This window comes from Ursus americanus, chromosome 4, assembly GCF_024610735.1.
Source record: "Ursus americanus isolate L20-20 chromosome 4, mUrsAme1.1.p, whole genome shotgun sequence".
In the NCBI taxonomy this organism is placed as follows: Eukaryota; Metazoa; Chordata; class Mammalia; order Carnivora; family Ursidae; genus Ursus; species Ursus americanus.
This window is the reverse complement of record NC_142130.1, coordinates 21193048-21218050: the sequence shown is the minus strand read 5'-3', so window position 1 is coordinate 21218050 and position 25003 is coordinate 21193048. Positions and strand designations below refer to the sequence as shown.

Below are 25003 nucleotides of genomic sequence, written 5' to 3'. Positions count from 1 at the left end.
CCCCGCATCAGGCTCTTCCGCTGGGAGCCTGCTTCTTCCTCTCCCACTCCCCCTGCTTGTGTTCCCTCTCTCGCTGGCTGTCTCTCTCTGTCAAATAAATAAATAAAATCTTTAAAAAATAAAAAAAATTTTTCTAGATTTCCATTTTCTCACTTATAAAGATAATCCATACCTTACTGGTTTGGTGTGAGAATTAGTTAATTCATGTAAAACACTTAGAACAATGTTCAGTACACAGTGCTCTGTATATTATCATTAGATCAAGTCACAGTCTTGGAAGAGACTGATATATAAACCAGATATCAGTTTTTAATTAATGTGTCATTAGAAATGCAGCTGACAAGAGACCTGAAAATCCAACTTCACTGGTCGGCACATCCTCTCTGGGTGAGAAAGGCCACACAAGCCAAGTCACAAGCCAAGGAATCCAGATGAGGGTGGAACAGAGTGGGGGAATTAGTGGAGAAGGCTCTGGGGCCTGTGGCGTTGAGCTCTGATGCAGTAGGGCCTCCAGGGCCTCTGAAGGCAAGACCTGCTAAAAAGCCAAGTCACCAGATAGAGTCTGCCTCCTGCCAGCAGGTCTGGGGACCCACTGAAAATGCTTGGTCTCTCATATTTTCTCTTCTCCACCGCAGGATCCTGGCACTCTTGATTCCAATCACATGTCATGTGTTGTTCCAATCACTTATTCTTCCTTGGCGAATTGTGCCTCATTCACCTGATAGTTCTTAAATGTCCCCCCAACCCTGACACCAAACACAGTGTACAATCCCTTGAATGACTTCTACATCTCAATCATTGTTTATTGGCTCTTCCTAGTTTTACTCTAAGATAACTCTACTTGCAAGTTCTGGGTGTGCCATACATCTGTTCTGACTGTGGAGTTCATGGAAGAAGAAGAGGAAGAAGTCTTTGGGGGTGAAAAGGTTCAGAATGACTATACTCAAGGTCCCTAGCAGTCAAGAAAAACCTAGACTCCTCTACTGATGGAAATTCCCAACTTGGAACAAAGTGTAGAGTGATGGAACAGACTGAGTGTAGAACATCCAGAAAGAACTAGAGGGGGCACGTGTGTGTATGTGTAGAAGAATCTAGGGACAAAGTCTTTGCCGTGGGAGAGGAATCCAAGAAGGAGTCCTTTCTAGGCCCAAGGACACAAAGTTGGAGGTGTAGGTACCTGTCATTTTGGGTGAGGCACCATGACTAAATACAGTGGTTTTCAGCCACAGGGCATCATAAATATTACCTCACTAAAGATCAGTAAAGCAGTGAAGGTCACAACAAATATTATCATCATAATGGCCAACATTTATGGAATGAGTGGGCCCACGATGAGAGTTTTGTTTGTATTATCTTATTTAATATTCACAATAAACCTATAGTATAAGGACCATTATTGTTCTCATTTTATAGATCAGGAAACTGAGGCACTGAGCAGGTTCACTTGCCAAGGTGACATGGCCATTCAATGATAGAATCCAGACTCAAATGCAGTTTTTTCTGATTCCAGAGCTAGCTCCCTAATTTACAAGTTAAAACAAATCAGACTCATAGTCTTTTACCTTCCTCCCAGGTTCAAATACTTCCGAGGTCAGAAGGGCTCCTGACCCTGAGCGTGCTCTGGAGAATGTCACCCATTGTACAAAGAGCTGTGGAACAAAGTGAGAACAGCGATCTGGAGAGATGTGGCGAGGCTGGAAACCCACATACCTTGGTTCTCGGCCCCTCTGCATACAAAAACAGGTATCTGAACCCGAGCAAGACACAACATCTTTCTGCTTCAAGCTCCTGTTCTGTAAAATGGGAATAACTCAGCAAGAGCCCCTTAACACAAGATTAGTGGGAGGACAAGACCAAAAGGAACATTTGTGAAGCATTCCTCAGGGTTAAAAATGCTGTAGTGTCGGCTGACAAACATTCATGTACTCTAATTTAGGGTTTCAAAGGTCTCTCTATATACAGTAAAGCAGGAATCACTTTCAAACCACCTATTTATTTAACATAAAGAAAACAGAAACCTAGAATTACCAACAGGGCATGATGTGTACACATTATAATGGGCTGCAATTACACGGCGATTTCTGCCCAACCCCGTGCAAGTCGGCGGGCGCTAGGCAGGCTCAGGCGGCACGCCCGCACACGCGCTCTCTGAAGCCTGGCGCAGCAGGCAAGGAGGGCTGTGGGGTGGCCCTCCCGGGGTGACATCTTGATGATGGCCCTGAGCGTTAGGGTGCTCAGGTCTGATTCTGTATCTCCAGAAGAGGCTCTAGGCTGCTGCCAAATCAGTTCTCCTATGAAATGATACCCTTTGGATCCACAGCACTTTACAGTTTATGAAAAAATTTATTCAGTTTATACAAGACCTTGTTTCAATTAATCCATTCAAAGAAGCAGGCAGGACAAACTGCATTATGCCCATTTTGTGGGTAAGGAGAATGTACTCAGGAGAGGTTGACTTGCCCAAGATGCCCTCAGTGGCAGAGTGGGGCTAACCCACCCCAAGGGAGACTCCTCCCTATACCGCGTGTTTTCGGATCACTTAACGATTCACTGAGCACCTAACATGTCAGCCCGTGCCAGGTACTCCCACTCACCAGCTTGCCCTCCTGAGAGAAGCTTGTTCCAACCTCACCCCTCTCCTGCCCCACGCAATTAATGATGAGTTTTAAGTGTTGGAATTAAGGACCATTCAGCCTGTCACAGTAGGAGCTAAGTGGCAGCTATGTAGCACTTAAGAGCTGAGGTCTCGAGCCAGCCTGGCCTGAATCCTGCCCTGACACCCACTGTCAACTCCAGTTCCTCATCTGTAAAATGGCGATAATGACTGTGCCAGTTTGCAGGGTTGTGAGGACTGATTTAGTGCAAGCAAAGCACTTACAATGGTACCTGTTACAAAAGACCCCAATAAATATGAACCGTTATGATTGCCTTAGCATGGTGTTGAACAAGGGGAGGTTTAAAAGGATCCCTTTTTAAAGTCTTGGTGTCCGAAAGCTTTCATTTCATTTCACTTATTTCAAGACTCAGGCCAAGAAAAAGAAGCCCTCCCTCATTTGTGCAGAGCTCAAAACCTCTTGCTGAGTCTGCACACCACCCTCCCGGGTCACACCTCCGCCTCCAGCAGCCTGACCCCATGTCCTTAGGGCTGGATTTTAGTCAGGGCCTCTCTGCTGGTCTCCTTGCCTCTGCTCTCTCCTCCTCCAATGTTGTTCTCTACTTTTTTTCACATCAGTTTTCCCCAAATATTCACTTACGAAGCATTTTAATTGAGCTTAGAAGATGCACAGAAGATGCAAAAAAGAGGAAGCCATTCAAGGATATCCAGGCAACCTGGGAACTACGATCTTAACTGCACGCAGCTTGTCATGGGGCAGCACAGTGCCGGGAAATCCACTTGGAGGAGCGTGGGGTTGAAGCGGAGTCCATTGCTCCAGCTTTGAAAAACCTTCGCAGCCCTGCAGTCAGATTATGGACCCACCCCGCCAGGTGCCTCCCAGAGGCTGTCATCCAGTCTGCACGCTCAGGCTGAGGCACGGTGCTCTGATGCTATCGGGGTGTTGTTTGGTTTGTATCTGTGGTTGGACCAGAACAGGCCTGGGGAGCAGCTCCTAGTAGGATGTTCTGTTCCAAAATGACAGATCAGGCTGGGGCATGGCCAGACAGGGTAAAAGGCACCTTCTCTCCTATTCTGTGCTAAAGTTTACCTGGAAATTAGTGAGAGCTTAGCAGAAAGTCTACATCGAACAAATCTCAAGAAAGCAATAGCACATTGGAATAAATAATTCTGTGACTGGCATCTCTGAGCGGCAGGCAGATTGGTACAGAGACCCGTCGCACCCTGGTCCACTGGGAACCAACCAGCAGAAGCAGGGACTGAGAAGGCATTGGTGAGTGTGGGAAGGCCAGCAGAAGCAGGGAGGCCAGGATTTCATGAAGACCCTGCAGACTGAGGCCTTTCAACCCCGCCAGCTCTGGACTGGTTTAAAGACCTGACGGGGCCAGGGCAGCTCCAGCACCAGCAGCTGTGGAAGGATCAGCCAGGTTCCCAGTGGTTGGAGTTAGAGAGGGTCTCCACAGCATGAAAGGGGTGGCTGCCATGATGGGTTACCTGGAGTGATCAACGGCAGTCTTTTGTGTCACCTTCCTCTCTTTTGTGTCACCTTCCTCTCCCTGTTCTGTGCTAAGATGGAGCTGGGTGACTTGGCCGACATTTTCCATCCCTCAAGACAACCATCTTTTGCCAACTGCCCTCCCCTGATTTCCAGAAGTTCACTCTACACACTTACTGTGGGCTCTTTCTCAGCTGCTACAATTCATTCTTCCTACCTTTCGGAAGTCCCGCAGCATAGGCTTATTATTGTCATACACAAAAGCTCTTCACATTTCTTTCATGGAATCATAAAATTGGAAGCCGACCCAGAGGCTAACCAGTGCTCTTCCAGAGAGCCCTTCTCCAGATCCTGGCAGGGCTGAACAGTCTGAGACGGAAAACTCACTCCCAGAAAGCAGCCTGAGCTACTTAAAAAGTTTTCCTTCCTTTGAGCCCAAACTGGAGTTTGGGAGTCACTCAAGAGAAAATTTACCTCTTTCCTCAAATATAGTCTTCAAATCACAGACCGGTCACCCAAGAATCACTTCGAGTGCTTATGCATCACGTGCTTGCCAGCTAATCCGCACAACAATCCTATAAAGAAACCGAGGAGGAAGGTGTTCCACAAGGTTTAGCGATTTGCTGTGGTTACCCAGCTCATGTTGGCGGCTCCCTCGATTACCAGTGATGTTGCTGGGAGTTGATCTCAGGCCCAACTCCAAGGCCTGTGCTCTCTGCACACAAAACCACTGCCGGAGCAGCAGACTCTGTGTCACAGCCCTTCAGCTGCATTTTCACTGACTGACGAGTTGAGGACTCCTCCTATCAGGATTGGCGAGTTACTGAGGGGTGAACGGGCCGAGAGCCCGGCAAACAGGCATGCGTGGAGACTACCCTAGATGGCCCCCAACTGGCCCACCTGCAGGCCTGAGGTGGGAGTTTGGGAGGGGCTGTGAGAAGGCTCTCAGGACTTCGAGGGTGCGCATGGCCACAGACATGGCTGTCCTTCTGAGAGGGAGGGAGGCTGAGGAGGCTGGCTGACAAGTGGCCCCTTGGCCAGCTTCCTGTGTCCATCAGCACCTGTTCTGTAGTAAACAGAGCGTTCCTGTCTTTATCCTCCTTTCCTCCAAAACAGGCTCTTTCCTCCAGCTACCTACACACAATAGCCTCAGGGGCTAAGAATCCTAGGTTGAGCTCTAGGACTACAATTCTCCACGAGGCCAGCAAGTTCCTTCTGTGGACTCTTGGTGTCTCCATTGTCTTTCAGGAATGCAAGGTTCCTATTTTAGTGTCTTCTAACAATTACATATAGCAGCTGAGTCCTCAAGAAACAATATTTTAAGTCATACAACCTCTGTTAAACATCTCCTCTCCAAGATCGCTTCAACTGAAAACAAAGTGCTGTTTCTTCCCATTCAAGCCCATTCTCAATTCCCTACTTCCCCGGCCCCCCTACATGGTTCGAGGGAAAATAAAGAACATGAAACCACCCAAGCAAAATGGGGACAAAGATAGTTTCTTGGTTTCTCTTCAGCTCCATCTGAGGGTCTAGATCAGAGAAGCAGGGCGAACCTAAGTCAAGACCACTGGACTGAGCAGTTGACAAACCATGTTGGAGGCCAGGTTATAGCATCAGTTCATTCCCACAAGCAGTGGGGCTGAGGCAGCAGAAACCAAACCCCCTTCAGTGGAGGCTGAGCCTGGGCTATGGGGAATAGCACTCCAGGGATGTACGACGTTGCCCTCGAGTCCACCAGCTCGGCCCACCCGAAGTCAGGCAGGTGACCTCTGAGCCCCAGCGGCTTTAATGACCTCTCCCCTTCCAGAGACAAGACTCATGCTGCCATGGCTTCATCTGCATGATTGATACAAGTGTTACAAAAATCCCAAACCACAGAGCCCACACCCCCTAACAGTGGACAAGCACTGCAGCCCTGCCAGGGAGCAGCAGAGATGAGGCCAGGGGGATGCAGGGGGAAATTTAATTTACACAGCAGCCACTTGGGGCCCAGTCAGAGCCGGGGCAGGGGTGGGGGGATCTATAACCAGAGGGCACCTCCCACTCCTTCCCTTGAAGACCAGTCCTCACAGACACTTAGATGGGGCTCCCTGGGCTGTGCAGAGGATGCTCCAGTCAAAAGGAGATTTGGAAATAAGGCTGTCCCCAAAGTCAGGGGAAGTCCGTGGCCTGGAGATGGTTGCCTACATGGTGGCCCAGGGGTCTGAGAGACCAGTCCATTTCCTGGGCACAGTCCTCAGCCTGGTGGCCCTAGAGAAAGCCCTCACGGCGGAACTGTTCCTGGAGAAGGGCACGGTACTGGTCAAACCCCCCCTCGACCCGGGTGACGCCACCGCCTTCGCACACCCACAACTCCCGGCACACCAACCGGATGAAGCGCTCATCATGGGACACCAAAATCACACCACCCTGAAAGAGAGGAGACCGGGAAGCACTTAGGGGGGCCAAAGAGGTGCTGAGGCTTGGGGAGGAGTGGGTAGCCTGAAGGCACACTCACCCTGAAATTGTTGAGAGCACGGCCCAGAGCCTCAATCGTCTCCATATCCAGGTGGTTTGTGGGTTCATCCAGAATGTAGAAGTTGGGGCTGGAAGGCAGTACCCAGGGAGGTAGGCAGTTATGGGGGGTGGGAGAAAACGAACTCCCCTGATATGAAGACAAGACAAACATTTACTACTAGAAGAGATGGGGAGAGAAGAAGGCAAGAGCTCACCAGGGCATGGTCATCTGAGCAAAGGCTACCCGGCTCTTCTGGCCTCCAGATAAGCTGGCAACAGGACGCACAGCCAGTTCTCCAGAGATGCCGTACCGGCCCAGCTGGTGACGATACTCCTCCTCAGGCCGCCCTGGAACAGGCCTCACCTCATCAAGTGGGTTCTTGACCTAACTCCCTCCCTTCACCCTCCCCTCAGCCATACCTCCAAAAGCCCATGTCCTTATACCCAGACTCAGGGCTCGTTGCTCAGCACCCCACCCAAGATAGGCCTAGCTGTAGGGGTCACCTCTTTTCTCAACTCAAATCCCTGAGGTACCGGGAAACTTGCGGGCCAGCAGTTCCACAGCACTGACGTTCAGGTCTAGCTGCTCCACGTGGTGCTGGCTGAAGTAGCCAATCTTCAGATTCCTACAGGCAGAAACAAAGGTGGAGAGACGGGGTGGAAGGCAGTGCCCATCAAGGAGTGTAGCTACAGAGTCGTTGGGGCCTGGGGGCTTTACCTGTGAGCGTGCCGGATGCCCCGCACAGGTGCCAGGTCCCCCATAAGCAGCTTCAGCATGGTAGACTTCCCAGCCCCGTTCTCCCCAACCTGTAAAAAGAACCACAAGAACGCTGAAGAGCGGACATGTGTAGAACACAGAAGCAAAGGAAATGAGAATTGGTTCTGACCAATGACTCCTTCAACAACTAAAAAAAATATTAAGGAACTGTACAGAAAAACAAAGGAGCTAGTAAAGACGTAAAGGGAACTGACAGCTGAATACCTACTACGTGCAGGGCATTTAATCCTCCCAAGACCCGACTGAGGTGGCTGATAGCTCCACTTAGTAACTAAGCTAGCAAATGGAAGAGTCAAGCCCTGAAATCTCACCCGAATTGCTCCCTGTTCCGTGGTTTGAGAAAACTCAGATCTGAGCCTAGGAAGATGAAGTCTTGCTCTATGTATTCAGAAAATACCACAACCAGGCTTTCTATCTCTGCAGGGAAGTAGAGCAAAGTCCTTGGCCCAGGCCAACTCCTGCTCCTGCATACCACTTCCCTTTGCAGCCGGAGGATCTGGGCCAATCCACACCACGTGCTGGGGTGGCAGAGTCCCAGCTCACGGAACCGAGAAACAGCAACCATACCACACAAATGCGGGACTCGAGATCAGCAGAGACGGAGAGACGGCTGAAGATGACGTGCTTAGGATCATAGTAGAAATCCACCTCATCTAGTTGCAGAATTGGCGGTGAGAACTTCTCAAACCCATCGGGGAACCTGCAGGAGGTGGTGGTGAGGAACATGGGAGCAGCCAGAAACACAAGCTCCCCACCAGCCTCTCGGCCCAACACTCACTTCATCACCACCTCCAACTCCTTGTCCACAGGTTTCAGCTCTGGTCTGAGGAGAGAGGGGGCAGACTAGATTTATGGCTTTAAAAACTAACTTTATTTGTTCTTATTACAGAAGTAATATATGTTCAGAGAAAACCTAGGAAAAGCTTGTACTCCCACCATCCAGACTACATTCTTATTTTAGAATACCTTCTTCTAGTTCACTATATGCTCAAAAATAGGGTTATCCTTTTTGTAGGTTTTCAGCCTACCAGTTAAGATACCGTGATAAATATTTCAACAGCACAAAAACCTAGGCCTTTGATTTTAGGCTTTCCTCCCTACCCCTCCCCACCAGCACCTCTAGAAAAGCTGGTTTAAGATTAAGCCTACAATGTTCAACATCATTAGTCATTTCAGAAACGCAAATCAAACCCACGCCCACTAGGCTGGCTAAAATTAAAAAAACAGATAATAAGTGTGGGAAAGGATGTGGAGAAATTGGAACCCTCGTACATTGCTGGTTGAAATATAAAATGGTACGGCTGCTTTAGAAAACAGTTTGGCAGTTCCTCCAAAAGGTAAACATAAAATTATCTTGTAACCCAGCAATTCCACTTTGAGGTATATACCCCAGAGAATAGAAAATATATGTCTAGGCGGAAATTTGTACACAAATATTCATAGCACTGTTATTCATAAGAGCCAAAATAGAGGAATCTTCCAATATCCCTCGACTGATAAAGCAATGGACAAAATAGTGTATGTCCTTACAATGAAATACTATCCGACCATAAAAAGAAAGGAAGTACCAATATGTGCTACAACATGAAAGAACCTCAAAAACATTATGCTAGGTGAAATAAACCAGGCACAAAACATCACATTATAGAGTTCCATTTATATGGAATGTCCAGAATAAGCAAACAGATTAGAGAAAGTAAATTAGTGGTTGCCTAGGCCTGTGGGGAACAAGACTAATTCTCAACATCAGTATCGAATGCTCTGCTTTCCTGATGGAGACTAAAGCTGGTTTCTAGAAAAGGGGAGATCTAGAATGGGAGGGCAAGGGGTGGCCTGCAAAATAAGGGAAGAAATCAAGAGACTAGGAGTCAGGGCCCGGTCAAAGGCACTGTACTCACAGCTTCTCCAGCATCTTAAGTTTACTCTGCACTTGAGAGGCTCTGTTGGCATTGTAGCGAAATCGGTCAATGAAAACCTGTGGGTGAAGGAGTGTAGGCACTGGTCAGGTTCCCTCACTCCTGCCAACTCTGATTCCCACGGGATGGGGGCCCCAGCCCTGCCTGTCCCCATACCTGGATATGCTGGCGATACTGCTGTTGTGCCTCATATTCACGCTGCTGGTTGAGGAGCCGCTCCTGCTTGCTCTTGATGAAGGTCTCAAAGTCTCCCCGGTAGCCATCTAGTCGCTGGCTGTGCAGGTGGATGATGTCTGTGGCTATGGCATTCAGGAAGTTGCGGTCGTGGGAGACGACCAGGATTGTAGAGGGCCATGTCTGAGGGGTCACAGGATGGCAGGCCCAGTTTGGGAGAGTAGTCAACTTCCACCCCCCCCTCCCAGACCTTCCCTAGACCTACTCTAACATCTATAGGCACTCACTTGCAAGTAATTCTCCAGCCACAGGATGGCCCTTACATCCAGCATGTTTGTGGGTTCTGGAAAAGTGGGGGAGGATACATTTGGGATTAAAGAGCTACAGAACCTGGATGTTGCCATCCTTCCCCACCCCAAAGTCAGGGTGCCCCATTTCAAACTCACCATCTAACAGCAGAAGATCTGGCCTATAGAAAAGAAGAATGTAAGCCTTGAGGTTTTAGGTCAGCAGCTCGTGACCTCCCATGAGCCAAGGCCCATCCTCCACAGTATCCGTACACAGGCCCAGGAGACTCACCTAGCAAACAGAGCCCGGGCCAGGGCCAGTCTCATCCTCCAACCACCTGAGAACTCCCTAAAGAAACAGAAATCACATCAGGGGTAGGTGTTCACCAGGACAGGCAGAGGCAGAGCCAGAGTGTTCAGAGCCAAGAATGGCAAGGGCCACTCACCGGGTGGGCTGCTGCTGCATTTTAGGGGTAAAGCCAAGCCCAGCAAGAATGACTGATGCCCTAGAAGTGAAGAAATTGAAGAACCTGGTTGAAACAGGTGACAGAAGGGAAAGGTGAAATCTGAAGAAGGGAAGGGGAATTTTAAATACCTGGCAGGTGCCTTGTCAGCCTCAATTTCCTCCAATTTGGCATATATTTCTGCCAACTGTGCAGCTTCTGAGCCCTCAGCCCTGGAGTGGGAAGAAGAGCACTCAGCCTGAATGGCGGCAGTCTAGGGGGAATGCCCTGTACTCTATGCAGTTGGAGAGCGGGCCACTGGCTGCCTTGTTGCCAGGACAGGAACAGACTACAGGAAGCACCTGTTCAAGCCAGTGAGGGCAGTGGGCACTGTGGAAGGAACAGGGCTTTACAGCTCCACGGTGCCAAGTTTCAAGCTCGGCTGCTTCCTAGGATGAGCATGCGAGTTACGGATTGTGGCAGTACAACAGGCACTCTCTGAAGAACCCCGGCTTCTGGATATTCCCCATCTGGAGCCCTACCTGCCAGCAGCAATCTGGGCGCTGAGCTCCCGTTCCCTCTGCAGAAGGTCCTCTCTCATGGTGTCACTCTCTAGCACACTCTGCAGGGCAGGGGTGTCATCTCCAGCAACCTCCTGCTCCACGTGCAGCAGGGAAATGTGGGCTGGAACTCGCAGGCTCCGAGTAGCCAACATCTTCAGGAGCGTCGTCTTCCCCAGCCCATTGCGACCCACCAGCCCGTAGCGGCGGCCCCACGCCAGGTTCACATCTGCTCCAGCCAGTAGGACCCTGCAGGGGTAGTAGGAAGAAGACAAAGGGTGCTGCTCTAATACAGCAAATTTAACCACAAAAAACCTAATGTTATTTTAAGCCCCATTTCATCTATCCAAATTCTCCTTTAATTGGAAAAAGAAAAACGTTACCCCTCCCCACTGCCATTCCCTCACCTATCGCCAAAAGACACATCGAAGTTCTCAATTCGCACATCATACGATTTGTTCTTGCCAGATGATTCCAATCGACTCTCCTTTCTGCTGCCTGCCTGGCTGGCTGATGCCTCTTCCAAGACTCTTTCAAAGGGAGAAATGAATGGCTTGTAGCACTCCCGGCCACCCTTCCATCCCAATAGAGACTGCTCTAGTCTCTTCTCAGCCCTTCTTGCTAAACTCACAGAGGGCTGGTCTTGAGTGTGTCCTTCTCTGAGCGCCTCTCCTGCTTTGCCTTCAGTCGAGCCTCAGCCTTCTCTAGCTTCTTTGCATTCACTGTCTAAAAGTCCAAACACAACTATTTCAGCCTAGGTTGCAGGCTCACAAAGGAGCCCCCAAAAGAACATCTTAAGTTACCCTGGTTTCAGTGAAAGACATAATCAGAAACCCCCAGAAAAATCCTCCAATATTTAAAGACAGTCCACTTCCACCCCCACCACAGACACAGCCCCCTCCCTTTCTTTCTCCTCCTCACCGAGGACTGTTCCCTCTTTAGCAGTCCTGGAAGTTTGGTGCCACAGTCTGTAAGCGATAAGAAAAGCAGTCACCTTCTCCCTGAGGGAAGGGAAACTAACATTTTGAGTAACTAATATGAACCAGACACAGACACAGACATTTAAAGGAAAGCCTCACAATCCCAGAAACAGCTATCATCCTCCCCATAATTTCAACCAAAACCCAAACCAAAAAACACTTCGCAGATTAAGAATACAGACACTGAGGCAGATAAGCAACTCCTACAAGCTCATGCAGTTGAATAGAAAGTCACAAAACTGCTAAGTAAACCCAAGTCTGTCCAGCTCTAAGGCCCATAAGCTTCCTACCCTACCTAGGAGCTTGGAAAACTCTCCAACCCTACTCTCTTCATCAGTGGCCTCTTTTGCTGTCAGCAAAGACATCAACTAGCTTCTACATCCCTGTTCTGTTGAAAAGGGGTACCAGGAGTCCTGGGCTCCAGGGGAAGGCTGGCTGGATGGGTGGTGGAGGCTGAGACAAGGGCAGAGAACAGCTAGTTCAATCTTCCCTCGCTCTCACCGTAGTTTTCTGTTATCTTTGACAACTGGATGGGGGCGTCTAGTAGCACCTGGCTGTTTCCCTGGGTCTGCGGCTCATCCCTTGAGGGTAGGAAGAAAGCGCAGAGTTAGGAATTGAATACAAAAGCTCTACGTCCACCCGACCTTCTTCCCTTACATCTTGTCTCCCTACCGTCCGCCCTCCCATCGCCCTCACGAATCCCCCTACCCTGGCACGTACAGGCGCAGAGTGTTGTACATGCGCTGGCACACAGCCCTGATGCCCGCGTCATCCTTGCTGTCCCCGGACACCTCCTGCAACAGTTCGCCCACCGCTTCCACCAGGTCATCCACAGACTCGAAGTCCGCGCTGCCGCTGTGCAAGACGCCTGGGCCGGGCGTGGCAGGTCGAGGAAGATACCGGGTAGGGTAGACATACAAGCAGTTTTAGTCACCGAAATACGGCCCCACTCCGGGCTTCAGACCTAACTGGCCCTCGGGACAAGAGGTCACGCAGAGGAGAGGCCTAGCAGCGGTCCCCGGCACTGCCCTCCCTTAGTCTTTCTCCCAGTGACTTCCATTTTGGCCTCCCCAGCGCGCAGATTCGGTTCGGCTCACCCGTCACGTAGTCGAAGACCTGTCCGTCAATTTCGGGGAACTCGCTCCGCAGGATTTCAGCGCAAGTCGCCATGTTCCAGTCGGGCTCCCGTCCGCGCAGGCGCCGTTAGACCGCAGCCAAGACGCGCCTCCTGCCGGTCTCCCAAAAGCTCGCCCCTCCTTCCAAAGCGCATGCGTAGTGGTGACGTAAGAAAGGCACAGGGTGCCCGGAACCCGGTGGACCGGGTGAACGGGGCTGGAGGAACCGTGCGCAAGCGCCGCTCAGAGCCTACGTTCGAGCTGCTCTCTCTGCGCTTGCGCAACGCCGTTTCCGCTGAAAAACTGGCCACATGTGCGGTTCTCGCTGCCTTCTGGGAGGTGGAGCTCCGAGAGGCGGCGGCGGCAGAGCACAGGGGCGCTCGCGGTTTATCAGGGCACGAGGCACCGATGGTCCCGCGGATGGGAACCTCCCAAGAGACGGGCGGTTGATAAAGCACACGGGCCTCGCTAGATTCTGTGTTCTCTTGAGGCGCGTCTGTCTCAGCGCGCCCAGCCAGGTCCATTTTGGAGGCCGCCGGGAGCTTTGCTGATTCATGCTCGGTCCCTGAGCTCTCAGAAGCTCCCTGCACAGTTCTCCGCGGCCCACAGGTTTTGTTCTGGTCCCCATGACCTACGGGCTTGTTGTATTGACCTGGTGGCTAGTGTTAGTTCTCTCGCCTGACAGGTCAGCATACCTCTGCGAACTGTGCCCACTGGGTCCTAACATCACCCTAGGGCACAAGCTCACTTACCGCCAAAGGGCAAGAAAATGAGATAGGCCCATGCAAATTCATTGGCATTTATTCTCTACCTACACACCCCAGACTTCTCTACACCTGGAAGCTCCCTAAATGAGTGTATAAAGCTACTTTCACTGATTCCCTCTTTAAGTTAGGAATTTCCCCCAAATTATGCTACTGCTTTACATTTAAAGTGAGTATTCTTCCAACTTAGCTCTAAGATTTTCACCTAAGATCCACTATCCTTTTGCCATGGAGAAGGATCCATCCAACTAAAGTTTAAAAAACTGGGGCACCTGACTGGCTCAGTCAGAGGAGCATGCAACTCGATCTCAGGGTCCCGAGTCTGAGCCCCACGTTAGGTGTAGAAATTACACAAATAAAACTTAAAAAAAAAAAAAAAAGTTTAAAAAAGCTAAGCTACTAGATCTAACAACCACTTTATAGGCAAGAGATGGAAAGAGGAATTCTGATGGGGAAACTACAAACGATGGCTTCTTCAACAACATTGTAAGAGCTGAGAGAGAACCTGTTTATAGGTTTTAAAAAGTGAGGGGTGCCTGCGTGGCTCAGTTGGTTAAGTGCCGGACTCTTGATTTCGTCTCTGGTGGTGATCTCAGGGTCATGAGACAGCCCCACATTGTACTCTATGCTGGGTGAGGAGCCTGATTAAGATTCTCTCCCTCTCCCTCTGCCCCTTTCCCACTCCCCGCCCCCTCTCAAAAAATAGCATTCACAGACCACAATGGACCTTGTTTAGATCCAGATACAAGTTGTAAACAATTTCACAGGACTCTTGGATTAAGTGTGAACACAAATCATGAGATACTAAGGAACTGGCCATGAGTTGGTAATTGTTAAAGCTGAATGATAGGACATGAAGGTTCATTGTATCTTGATACTTCTGTTTATATTTGAAATTTTCTCTAATAGATTTTTTTTTATCTTTAAAATGGCTGAAGCCAAACAAGGGAAAGATGGTGAGGGCAAATGTGCTTTTATCTGCTCCAACACACCAGCAGGGTATGGAACAGTCCCCTCAAGGACAAGCTTATCACAAGATTCTTTGGAGAGGGGAAGTTACAGAAAAGAGAATTCCTTTTATCACCCATTCACCAATGTTTGGGAAGCCTGGGTAATTGGGAAGAGGACATTTTTGAGAGATCAGTTTCTCAGGATGGCGGGAAAATCCAAATGTAAACCTTGCTTAATCTCTGCTAATTAGAAACTACCTACCTAAAGGTGAAAGTGAATTAGGGATAGAATCTCTACCCTCAGGGAACTGAGACTAGGTGGAGGTGCTTGCCCTTGAGGTTGTGTTTTGGGGAGACAGGAGACCTGGGATAACACCAGTAAGGATAAGGGCTTGGATAACCTTGAAGGGCCTAACAATCGACACAAGACAAGAAAAGAGCCTTAAGAGAGTTCAGCATATAAAATTCTACTCATAGCAGGCCACGTGAGATTTGCGAAGAGCAATCCCATCAGTCCCCCTCCCCATCCATCTCCCGCATTAACACTTAGCAACTCCGCTCTACAGAGTTTATTGGGTTTATAACTGGACAAAGTCACACGTGTACAAAATGAAGCTCACACTATCCCAAAGCAGAGTAGGGATTGAGGGCTGGGGATCCGTTACTGGCCTTTGGGGGAGCTCCGAGGTGAGGGGCAGCCAACCCTCCCACTCCAGAGAGATGTGGCCACAGGGGAGGGGAGGAGAGGGAGCCCACCTGGCTTTGGTCACAGAACACAGAGCCTGGCACTGGGCCAGGGCAGACAGATGGATGGTGGAGTAGGAGTCCCAAAAACCACCCTGCCCAGGGAGCCCAGGGACTGCTCCACCAGTCCCGCTCGCAATGTGGTTGGTCCAGACCTAGACTCAGGGGCTGGTGCAAAGGGAAGGCAGCAAAGCAGGAGGGAGGAGACACTGAAGTGTGGTGGCCCAGGGCACCCAGACCTGTGGAAAAGGGCGGGTGGGGAGGCAGGCTAGCTGCTACTAGGCAGCTAGCAGCGGGTCTCATAAATGCCGCTGCGGCCAATGTAGCGCACCCATTTGATGACATCATGGTCGCTGTAGTTCAGCTTCGGTTCAAACACCTTCAAGTAGCGCACCTTGAGGCCAGAGGGTGCGAATGGCACCTGGGCAAGGGACAGCTCCAGTTAGGAGTGTAGTCTTCCACTCACAGCTGCTCTCCTCTGGGAAGTTCTGTAGCCCTGACCTACTTCATCTCTATTACAGGTGTTTCAATGATTGGGGTCCTGAAAGAAGCTGGGGAAGCTTAAGAAGGGTCTTCTTAAGAGGTTACTATAGAAAGGCATATCCAACAGTAACTAATAATCACCTGGGTTTGAAGTCAGGCCCTGCCTGTGATAACTTGAATCAATTCCTTTAATCAGCAGGAGGCAGCAACCAAAGACCCACTGTAGAACTTATCCTGCTCAATATTATGGGCTTAAAAAATAAGGTGGAGAAAATTATATGTCTAACATGCACAAAGCAAAGTCAGCCCATTCTCCTGTCTGTAAATAATTTGGCATTCAAGCAATCTAAATTTTTCCAAAAAATTGTTTTATGACAGCTTAAGAAATCAAAGATTTTTATCAGCGTGAATAGTAATTTCTAGTAAGGCCTGAAGGCGGAAGGAATGGGTGTATGAATTAAAAGTCACTTCCCCTCTCTAGGTCTCATCTGCAGGTAGTAAGGTGCAGAAGTTGACCTGAACAATCCTAAGACCTTTCTTAGCACACCCTGCCACAGCTCTAGGCCCTTCCTTTGCCATACCTCAAAGTTCATGGAAATGGGGGGTCGAGCCCATTTCTTCTTGTCATTGGTGGGCAGAAGTTCAATCTCTGCGCTGATCTGCGATTCCTTCATGCCTGCCATGCGCTTGATCCTGGGAACAGAGGGGCAATAAGCAGCAAGTGCCCCTGATAGCTTGGAGGAGTTTCAAGGTGGAGGGTGCTTTTTTGGAGGGATTGGGGGGGGGGGGAAGAGAACTGAAGAGCTTGTGGGAGATGCCAGGACAAAAAGTATGGGGAAGACCCTGATAACCACTTGTTATGGAACCTTGGGTCTGCTATTCCTTTAGCACTGTGGGCTGCAGTTTCAGCTTAGATACACAGGCATGCTATCCCCTGCTCGCTATTCCACAGAAATATTACAAGGGCAAACAGGGAAAAACATGAAAGCATTTTGATAATAAATGCATGCATGCACCCAGGTGCAGGCATGTGCACACTCATACAGAGGTATAGGGGTGACAGCACAAGCAGAGGCTCCTGAAGAAACAGGCGCCCCCCAACACACACACACACACACACACACACACACACACACACTCTCTCTCTCTCTCTCTCTCAAGAGAATGAAGGTAAAACTTAAAAGAGGGTACACCAAGGCATCTTGAGCCCTGCAGTGGCTTTGTGAAGGAGACTCACTTCCACACGATGGCGTTTTCACTGGCCTTGTACTTGGCCTTCCCCTTCATGCAGATCACCTGTACCCCGCTTGTGTTCAGCGGGGTTGGGATCCTCACCTAGAAGTGATACACCTGTCAGGGAGCTCGGTCAAACCCTGACATCAGCTGCCTCTACACCTGGAGACAGTGTTTCCTTCTTCCCAAGTCCCTTGTTCTCACCTCAATCTTCTGAGCCAGTAACGAGGGCTTGAAATTAGACTTGATGACCACCTTGACCTCCAGCTTGGTGCGTCCCACTTCTCGCACTAGTGGGATCACCCGGAAAGGAAGGATGATGTCCTTGGTGGTACGATACCTTTAGGAGTAGGGAGCAAGGTTGGCACAAAAGAGCCTGTCCTCCTCCCTCTCCCCCATCTCTCTTGGCCAGCAGCACCCCCTGCCTCCTCACACCCCAATGGCACCTCATTAGCTCAAACTCTCCATCTGGTGGGATGAAGCTGATGCTGCGTTCAGAGTCAAACTTGCTGAGTCGCACACACTGGTGGAAGGTGCAGTCATCGATGGCAATTGATTGCTTCCCACTGTGAGCAGGGGCAGAAGGTCTCCTCGTTGGTACAGAAGAGTGGCAGGAGAGAGTTGGACTGGGAGACTATCGCACCCCCAAAGGCTGAGTGAGGCCTGAACTACAGACTGTGGAAAACTACCAGAATGCAGCTTTTTGACTCAGGGGTCTCTGATGCTGACTTAGGGGTGAGTGGGAGCTTTGCAAGCTCATCACCTCAGCAGAACTTTGCTGCTTAGGACCCAGAGGTTTCAGGCACACTGGACAGAGGCCATCATATGTATAAAAGAGTCTCGGCCCTGGGGATCAAACAAAGGGGCCATCTCTTCAAGTAAGATGAGGACAATTCTCTCATCTCTTGTAAGCACAGATGTCAAGAGCAACCAGGCAAGCACACCCTTGGGAAGAGGGAATCTGCATTACTGCAGAAATGATATCTCAAAAGAACCTGTGACAGACCAAGCCCTGCTCAGCCCTCCAAGGTCCACCCTCTCCCACCAGCAACCCTGCTCAGGCACCTCTTGCTTGTTTCATCAGCTGTGCCTTTGCCTTGCTTCTCAATGACAATCTTGTCATTCATCCCAAACTTGCACTCAGGCATGCCACTCAGGTAGCTCTTCATCACCACCCGGCCTGACACATGCGCGCTCAGCACCTGCCCTGGTGATAGATACATGGGGACATCTGAGTTAGAATGAGAATCCTGCCCTGCCCCTGCCCCTCCAGCTTCATCACGAGAGGGCTCTCACCCTGGGGGGACATGAGGAGGTTCACACTCTCCAGCACATCCAAGAAGAGCTCATTCCGGCGATACTTGATGCCCTCCCGCCGCCATCCAATCTGCCCGGTCACCTGGCTGGTGATCTGGGATTGCTCTTCTTTTGTCTATGTGGAGGGACAGAGAAAAACACTAATGGCCTCATTCTTCTCCACCTTCAATGATCCTGTCTCTATCCCCACTCCACTCTCACTCCCCTTCCCTTTTAGTCCCCACCCTGTAACTCATCCTCCCCATAAGCTTCATGCAGCAGGGCCTGAAGAAAACTGGAGCAAAGCTGCAAAGGTGGAAGCTGGGGGAACAGCTTACCTGATGCTGGAGGCCAAAGGGCCAATGTGATGCCCACAGGAAGCAGTAGGGGAGCACAGACGGGAAGAGGCAGGCAGAAAAGAAGGAGAAGGCAGCTATAAGGCCTGGGTCCTAGAGGAGGGCCCACGCTCTCTCCTCCTGAGGAACACCAGGCCTCCAGGGCAGCCCACACCCTTCCTTCCCCCAGTGCAGAAGGAAACTGCTTGAACTGTATTCCCAGTAACAGAGATGCTGAGTCGGCTGCTCCTAGGGTGGAGGGCCACATACAGCAGAACAGGCCTGCAATCGTGGTAGAGGGCTCAGGTCAGCACTTCCTGTCAGAGGTGGGCTCTTGAGTCTGCTGGGACAAGGCTGGGGGGGGGGGGCTCGAGGAGGATGGGCCCCACCCTTGCTGTGGCTGTCCCACTGAATACCTGGCTCTTGATACCCTGCTGAGTGATGAAGGTTTTCAGTGCGCCTGTCTCTGAATTCTGTGGATAGCCAAAGTCCAGGATCTCTGCAAAAGGAAGGGAACTATCAACTCCTGGAAAAAACTGAAGGCTTCCTCAGTCCGATCCCTCCTCTGGCCTGGACATATCTGGCCAACACAGCTCTAGAAGAGTATGGGATCATCTGCAGCAATGTCCTCTAGTTTTGTATCATTTACTGGGATTTGTGCTTCATAAGAGAACAAAGTTAAAACGTCAGATGTTTTCACAGAGAAAACCAGAAGAATCTCGTGGCCAATGGGTGAGAGATCAAGAAGCACTGAGTCCTTAAAAAACAGATTCTGGGAAGGTAGAAAGACTCTGTTCCTTTAAATCATACCCTACAGAGGAACAGAGATAATGCAACCCCAGAAGTTGGTAATATCTCACCCTCCTTCAGGCTCTGAGGCAGCTGTTGAGATAGAAAGCTGGAAGGTCAGTGAACTAAGGCCCAAACCACAAAGGTAAGAGGGAAATGTGCTTAGCTGCAGGAAGCCCAGCTACCAAGCCCCACAGTTAGGTTCCTAGCCCCCTGAAATATCTTTTGGTCCTCCTCCCCTTCTCCCCACCTCCACTCGCTAGCCTATTTCTGTGTTCTACTTCAGAGCAGCCTTTAGGGCTGAATTTAGACTGGCCTTTTCAAGGCTCAAAAGACCAGACAGTCAGGAAAAGAAAGTTTACAGGACACTGGAGGGAACCTCACACGTGCTCCTACCTCCAGGCTAGGCCCTGTCAGGTCCATCCCCACCCTAGGCCCACCGCCCTGCCAGCCTCACCATCCAGCAGCTCATATATGAGCACAAAATTGTTCTTGATGTTCTCCTCGCTGATCTTGCCAAAGTAAGCAGCCATTACGTCACACATCTTATAGAGGAATTCGAAGACCATGGCAGCATTGACATTCTGCTTGGTGACAGCTGCCAACCAGATGTTGGACCGCTTAACATGGAAGAAACTGGTGCGAGCGATGTTGGTGACGGGACTGCGCACCTGCTGCCGGGCATGGATAACATTGACCCGAAAGGCATCCACTGCATTCCTCCTGAGGGAAAAGGGTACACAGGGGCTGCTCAGCACCCCGTCAAACCTCATTCCATGGGGATCAACCACAGCTGCTAACAATCTTTCCCCCCCTTCACTGCTTAAGTCTGACACATATCCTGAAGCCAATGTCTAAACCACTGGGGCAGTTCCCTTGTGGCTCCCAGCAGAGGCATGGGAGGAGAGCCAGAGCTGAGCTGGTATCTGAAGGCCACCAGAGACAGGGAAGTCAGGTGGGAATGACAGGGGGACAGGTGTAGTGTTAATAAAGTGAAGTCCATCAGGCTTAAGGAGGTATGTTCCTGACTCCCAGGCGTGGCCCCAATTTCCCAGCTGCCACCTCTCTACCTTCTCAGTAAGCTCCACACCCAAATGAGAAAGATACCCTGCTTCTTCTTCAGTTCTCCCACTTGTGATCCTACCAGTGGGGAGGCCTCGCTCTTCTAGAAGTGAGACAAAGCCAGCGTGACTTCAGAGAAGGCTCTAATCTACCGAGGAAGAAGCACCAAAGGGCCATGGAGCTGGGCCATTCATTCCTGTCCGGGATCCAATTCCAGGACAAGTTCAGGAATTGAAAACAGATGAAGAAAACAATGATGGGGGGCAGGGCCCCCCACCCACCTGTACCTGGGTGGCAGCTTGATAGGCTGCTTACCTATTGCTACGGCAGCCAATGAGATGGGATGAGAGAAATGACGCCAGCAAGAAGAGGAGAGTGACAGCAACGAGAGAGAGGATTAGACACACAACACACTGGGGTGGGCAGCACACACCATGAGGTGGAAGCAGACGAGCAACAGGCAAGGGGTGGAAAGCATAGCAAGGCACGCAAGACAGTATGTACCCTGGCTTAAGCAGGTCCATCCAGGGCAGGAGGGGGTGCGGATAGGTGTAGCCAGCCAGGTTCAGGCAAGCCAGGCACTCCCACAACTCTAGTTCATGCCCACCACCAGCCAATGGATAAACAGCCGCAAAAGCCAGGCCAGCCCACTAGCCAGAGAGCTGGGAGCCAAGGAGCTAGGGCACTGCAGCAGGCCCATTCTGTAACTGTCTATCCTAAGCTCTTAAAGGAAGAAAAACAGGGCAGCATGACCCAGAGGAGCCTAATGTCATTAGAGCTGCTGAGGCTAGGATGTGTCCCCTCACCCAGGAAAGAACAGTGGCATGCAGGGTGGGGCAGAATGAGAAGGCAGGCCGTGCCTCCTTGTTAAGGTGTGAGGGACCCAGAACAAGGAGCTCTTCCAGGTCTACTCTGATAGGCCAGAAAGGGCCGCATGGCCTCCCTGCCCTTCCCTCAGTGACCCGGAGAGTGCCTCAGGCTTGCTCACAACCTCTCTTCTAGGAGTGGCCCAGAGGAACTGAAAACAGCTGAGTCAGCAGCCTGCCTCCTCCTGAGAAAGGGAGTGGGAGAGGATTTGGCAGCCTGGAGAGGCTTTCAAGAGAATCCAGTGAAGGCTCTCACCATGAGAAGGGCTTCTGAGAGCCAGACTTAGATGGACTAGTACCACCAGCCCAGCCACTAACTTTACCCCCCGGAAAAAGATCTCCCTCCTCCTCAAAGGAGGAATTAATCTGCCAGGGCAAAAGCACTCATCTCCAGCAACTAGGTCTGTCACTAAGGGAAGCAGAAGGCAGCAAGGGCAAGAGTTCCTAAGACTGTGGAGGCCACACCATTCCACAGGTCCCACCTATTGCAAGGCCAATACCACCAGACCTAACGGGAACCAGGCTGTATTAGCTGAGCTTCTTGGATGCAGCGAGGGATGGGGGTGGCCCAAGTCAAGTCTCTGGTAGGAACGGACCTGGTCCTGCATGCTGGGGAGGAGGGATGAAGGGTGGGGGCACAGCTGGCTCAGCCAGGGGACTCACCCGATGTCATCTCGGTAGACCCGGGAGATGAGCACCTCCCCCTTGTGATTATAGATGAATAAGCCTCCAATCATGGCGGCAGCTCAGTCTCCAAGGCCCATCGCTCTGAGAACAGACCTAAGACAGGCGGAGGCAGGGTAAGGGAAGGCCTGAGAACCTCTGCCAACATCCCCTGTGGGGCTGTGCAGGTCACTGGCTGGGCTTTTTTTCCTGACTCAACCCTCCAGTAAGTGACCCTGAAGCCCTCCCCAGGCATGCCCCTCCCCTTAGCCAGGCTCCAGTTCCTGTTTATCCCACACTGGAAAGGAGAAAGAAATGGAGAGGGACTTGGGCCCAGGATTCTAAGGCCATTTTGACCCTCCCTTTTCTGGGGCTGAGCCCAGAGAGTATCCCCCTCCCCCTCTTCACAGTGCTGAGCTCAGCACGGATCCTTTTTGGCCCCTTCCTGTGCAGACTCTCACCCAGGCTCTAGCCGGTGAGTCACTGTGAAGGCCTGCCTGCGGCTGCAGGAATGGCGGTAGGAATTACTCCACTTGGTTCAGGCCTGGGGCCCCCAGGCACAGCTTTAGGAGCACCCGGTCTCTCAGGCTCTACTACCCTTCTGAGAAGACAGCAGGGCCTGAACCTCGGGCTCTCTAATTCACAGAAGTCTAAACATTCCAGGAAAGGGTGTGCAGGGCTTGGGGAGGAGTGAAGGGAGGCCTTAGGCCCTGACAGCGACCCAGGAGTGTGGCTCCAACCAATCCCAGGCAGTCAGATAAGCAGGCAAAAGAGCAGTGTAGAAAGGCCCCAGCCCTGGCAGACTACACTTCAATGACCCAAGCTTCTTATTAGTTATTTTTAACCACCTCCCTTTCAAAAAGGGAGGATCCCTCTCAGCTCCCAAATGCAATAAAAATAAGGGGGTGAGGGTATAGGTTCATAAAACGAAGAGATCAATCAATCCAGCTGAAAGTCTATGATTCCAGACCCATGACATAACTCCTTTCTGGCCTGAGTACCTATAAGCAAGGGGCGGAATACGTGAATTATCCAAATTATTTGGGTCAAACTAATTTAGACTGTTTGCAAGAAGAAAAAGGGTTAATTTAGTTCTAGATTTCCTGAATTAGCTCTGGTATTAATTTCACAGGGCAGAGGGAGTTTAGCAGACTTTTCTAAACTGGAAAATAAAGCCTATTACTGTGGCCATCAGGGTCTCCCAAACTCAGTGAGCGGTCTCTCAAGGTGGTGGTGGTGGACGCATTTCACCCCTCAGTCCCAAAGACGCTGGGAGAAGAAATGCAAAATGGAGGTAGAGCCCCGGGCAATGAAGCAAGTTCACAGGTATAAAGTGGTAGGGACCTCAGAGCAGCAGAGGAGCAGAGGTGGGGCCCAGGACAGGAAGGGAATACTGAGTTAAAGGGAAAGACTGGTAGAAAAAGCCAGGCGGTCTACTCCAGGTGAGCCTGCAGCAGCAACAGGCTAGGGGGTAATGTGGGGGGACATCTGGAGGAAGGAGTTTCCAGTGTGGCAAAGGTCAAGGCTTTGAAGAGGAAAAACAGCAGGGAGAGACTGACAGTGGTGAATAAGGGAAAGCTGGGGCTGCGTAACTTGCTTTGGGGTTCAAGCGTAGAGGCATGAGCGGGTGGTGGGCTTTTCGCCCTGGGGAGGAAGACGTCGCGGGAAAAATATGGCTCCACGGGGGTGCGGCGGCTGTCACAGGCCTGAGGAAAAAGCCGCGGGGTGTCACTCAACTGGGGGGAGGGGGTGCCGCAGGGTGGGAGGCTTGTCACAGTCCAAGGAGGCGGCACAAGGGGGTGTCACTGTCCTAGGAGATAGGGGAATTGTCCTTGCGCTGAGATGAGGAGGCGCCAAGGAGCAGGGGGGTTGTCACGATCCAGGGGAGGGGGGCGCCGCGCGGCGTCCCCACTCTGGGAGGATTCCAGTAAGTCTCCCTCTCACGGGAGGCGCCCGGACGGGTCAGGTGGAGGGCGCCGCTCCTTGCCCGTCCTGCAACCGCGCCCCGGGCGCCCCCGCCCCGCCGTCAGCTCCCTCCCGATCTGAAGGCTGAGGCCACTCCCGGGTGTGGGCAGTTTTCCGCGTAGCGCAGTGCAGGGAAGGGCAAAGCTGGGCAGCGGGGCAGGCGTTCTCCCTCACCCTTGGCCAGATCCCGAGCTTACCTGGTGTTCGCGGCCCCCTGCTCGGCCCGCCCGGCCACTCTCCAGATCCCAAGATGTCCGCCCGCCCCCTGCTCGCCTGCCCGCTGCCTCGGCTTTCACCGCAGTGCCGCGGCCCCGCCCCGAACACAGTTGCGCGTGCGCATCCGGCGATGGCGCCGACTACATATCCCGTCAGGCCCCTCAACCGTCTCGCTTACAATTTTAAGCTTTCTAGGTTTAGCAAAACTACAACTACCGACGGCCTTCGGCGGGGTAGGAGCGCCTTAGGATAGGAGTGGCCTTATTCAGCCTTTCACGAAATACACATCCCATCATACGCCACCACACTCACTTCATTTTCCCCTCTGAGCATTCTGGGAATTGTAGTCTGCAGTCCATCCTGTTCCTATTTCAGTGTTTAGGAGAGCTTCGGAGGATTAATGCCGTTTGTTGAAGCCCATCTGTTAAGCCTGAGATTGCTGTAGGCCTTCTCCGTCTCTGGAGTCCGAGGACTGGCTGTGCTCACTTTACACACACACGACTTGGCAGAAGTGTTTGTACTGAATTTCCTGCTTTCTAACACCACCTCTGATTCTCCCAAGAGTTTTTCATCAAATATTTGTTCCAGACATGAGCCGTTTCCCAGGGATCAAGACCCAAGTAAAAGGGCAGGGAGCGAGGAGGCAAATGCTTGTAAGAAACTAGCCAAAGTTTTTCAAGAATGTCTGTTCTATCCCAGCTGTACATATGTATGTGACCTCTCGAGCCCAGGACCTGTGTGCCTTCTAGTGACAGCACATATGTTGCTTAAAAAACCAT

At 51.1% G+C, this 25003-nt stretch overlaps 2 protein-coding genes across 3 annotated transcripts; both read right to left on the bottom strand.

The window, feature by feature from the left end:
• Positions 1-1973: 1973 nt before the first annotated feature.
• ABCF3 (ATP binding cassette subfamily F member 3) lies at positions 1974-13047 on the bottom strand. 2 transcript variants are annotated; one of them, XM_087861457.1, is made up of 22 exons: positions 12841-13047; positions 12464-12611; positions 12245-12324; positions 11685-11731; positions 11395-11489; positions 11171-11293; positions 10746-11012; positions 10356-10436; positions 10207-10266; positions 10053-10109; positions 9920-9942; positions 9761-9816; positions 9456-9656; positions 9282-9358; positions 8162-8206; positions 7951-8083; positions 7324-7412; positions 7140-7231; positions 6821-6953; positions 6607-6694; positions 6478-6518; positions 1974-5945 (listed from the first exon to the last, which is right to left on the bottom strand). In XM_087861457.1, the coding sequence occupies exons 1-22, from the start codon at positions 12911-12913 to the stop codon at positions 5942-5944; spliced, it is 2013 nt and encodes a 670-aa protein (XP_087717583.1). In that variant the 5' UTR covers positions 12914-13047; the 3' UTR covers positions 1974-5941. The 2 variants fall into 2 exon arrangements, with proteins under 2 accessions (XP_087717583.1, XP_045632571.1); XM_045776615.2 differs by having other exon boundaries at positions 1974-6518; positions 12841-13028.
• A 2079-nt stretch (positions 13048-15126) lies between these two features.
• On the bottom strand, positions 15127-24322 carry AP2M1 (adaptor related protein complex 2 subunit mu 1). Its single transcript, XM_045776617.2, has 11 exons — positions 24206-24322; positions 22044-22160; positions 19910-20175; positions 19080-19162; positions 18329-18464; positions 18098-18239; positions 17479-17598; positions 17237-17372; positions 17037-17134; positions 16381-16492; positions 15127-15737 (listed from the first exon to the last, which is right to left on the bottom strand). Exons 2-11 carry the CDS (start codon positions 22115-22117, stop codon positions 15603-15605), a joined length of 1302 nt encoding a protein of 433 aa, XP_045632573.1. The 5' UTR covers positions 22118-22160; positions 24206-24322; the 3' UTR covers positions 15127-15602.
• Positions 24323-25003: the final 681 nt, after the last annotated feature.

Bases quoted from the DNA above. Each gene is read 5' to 3' on its own strand.
- ABCF3 (XM_045776615.2), bottom strand. From the start codon at position 12,913: ATGGCGACTTGCGCTGAAATCCTGCGGAGCGAGTTCCCCGAAATTGAC. The intron at 11,013-11,170 runs GTGAGGGAATGG...CTACCCCTGCAG, and splicing joins GATGTGTCTTTTGGCGATAG to GGTCCTACTGGCTGGAGCAG. The intron at 7,413-7,950 runs GTATGGTTGCTG...TTCTTTTTACAG, and splicing joins TCGAGTCCCGCATTTGTGTG to GTTGGGGAGAACGGGGCTGG.
- AP2M1 (XM_045776617.2), bottom strand. From the start codon at position 22,117: ATGATTGGAGGCTTATTCATCTATAATCACAAGGGGGAGGTGCTCATC. The intron at 18,465-19,079 runs GTATTCAGTGGG...CCCTCCACATAG, and splicing joins AGCAGGGTATCAAGAGCCAG to ACAAAAGAAGAGCAATCCCA. The intron at 16,493-17,036 runs GTGAGTCTCCTT...CTCTGTTCCCAG, and splicing joins GAAAACGCCATCGTGTGGAA to GATCAAGCGCATGGCAGGCA.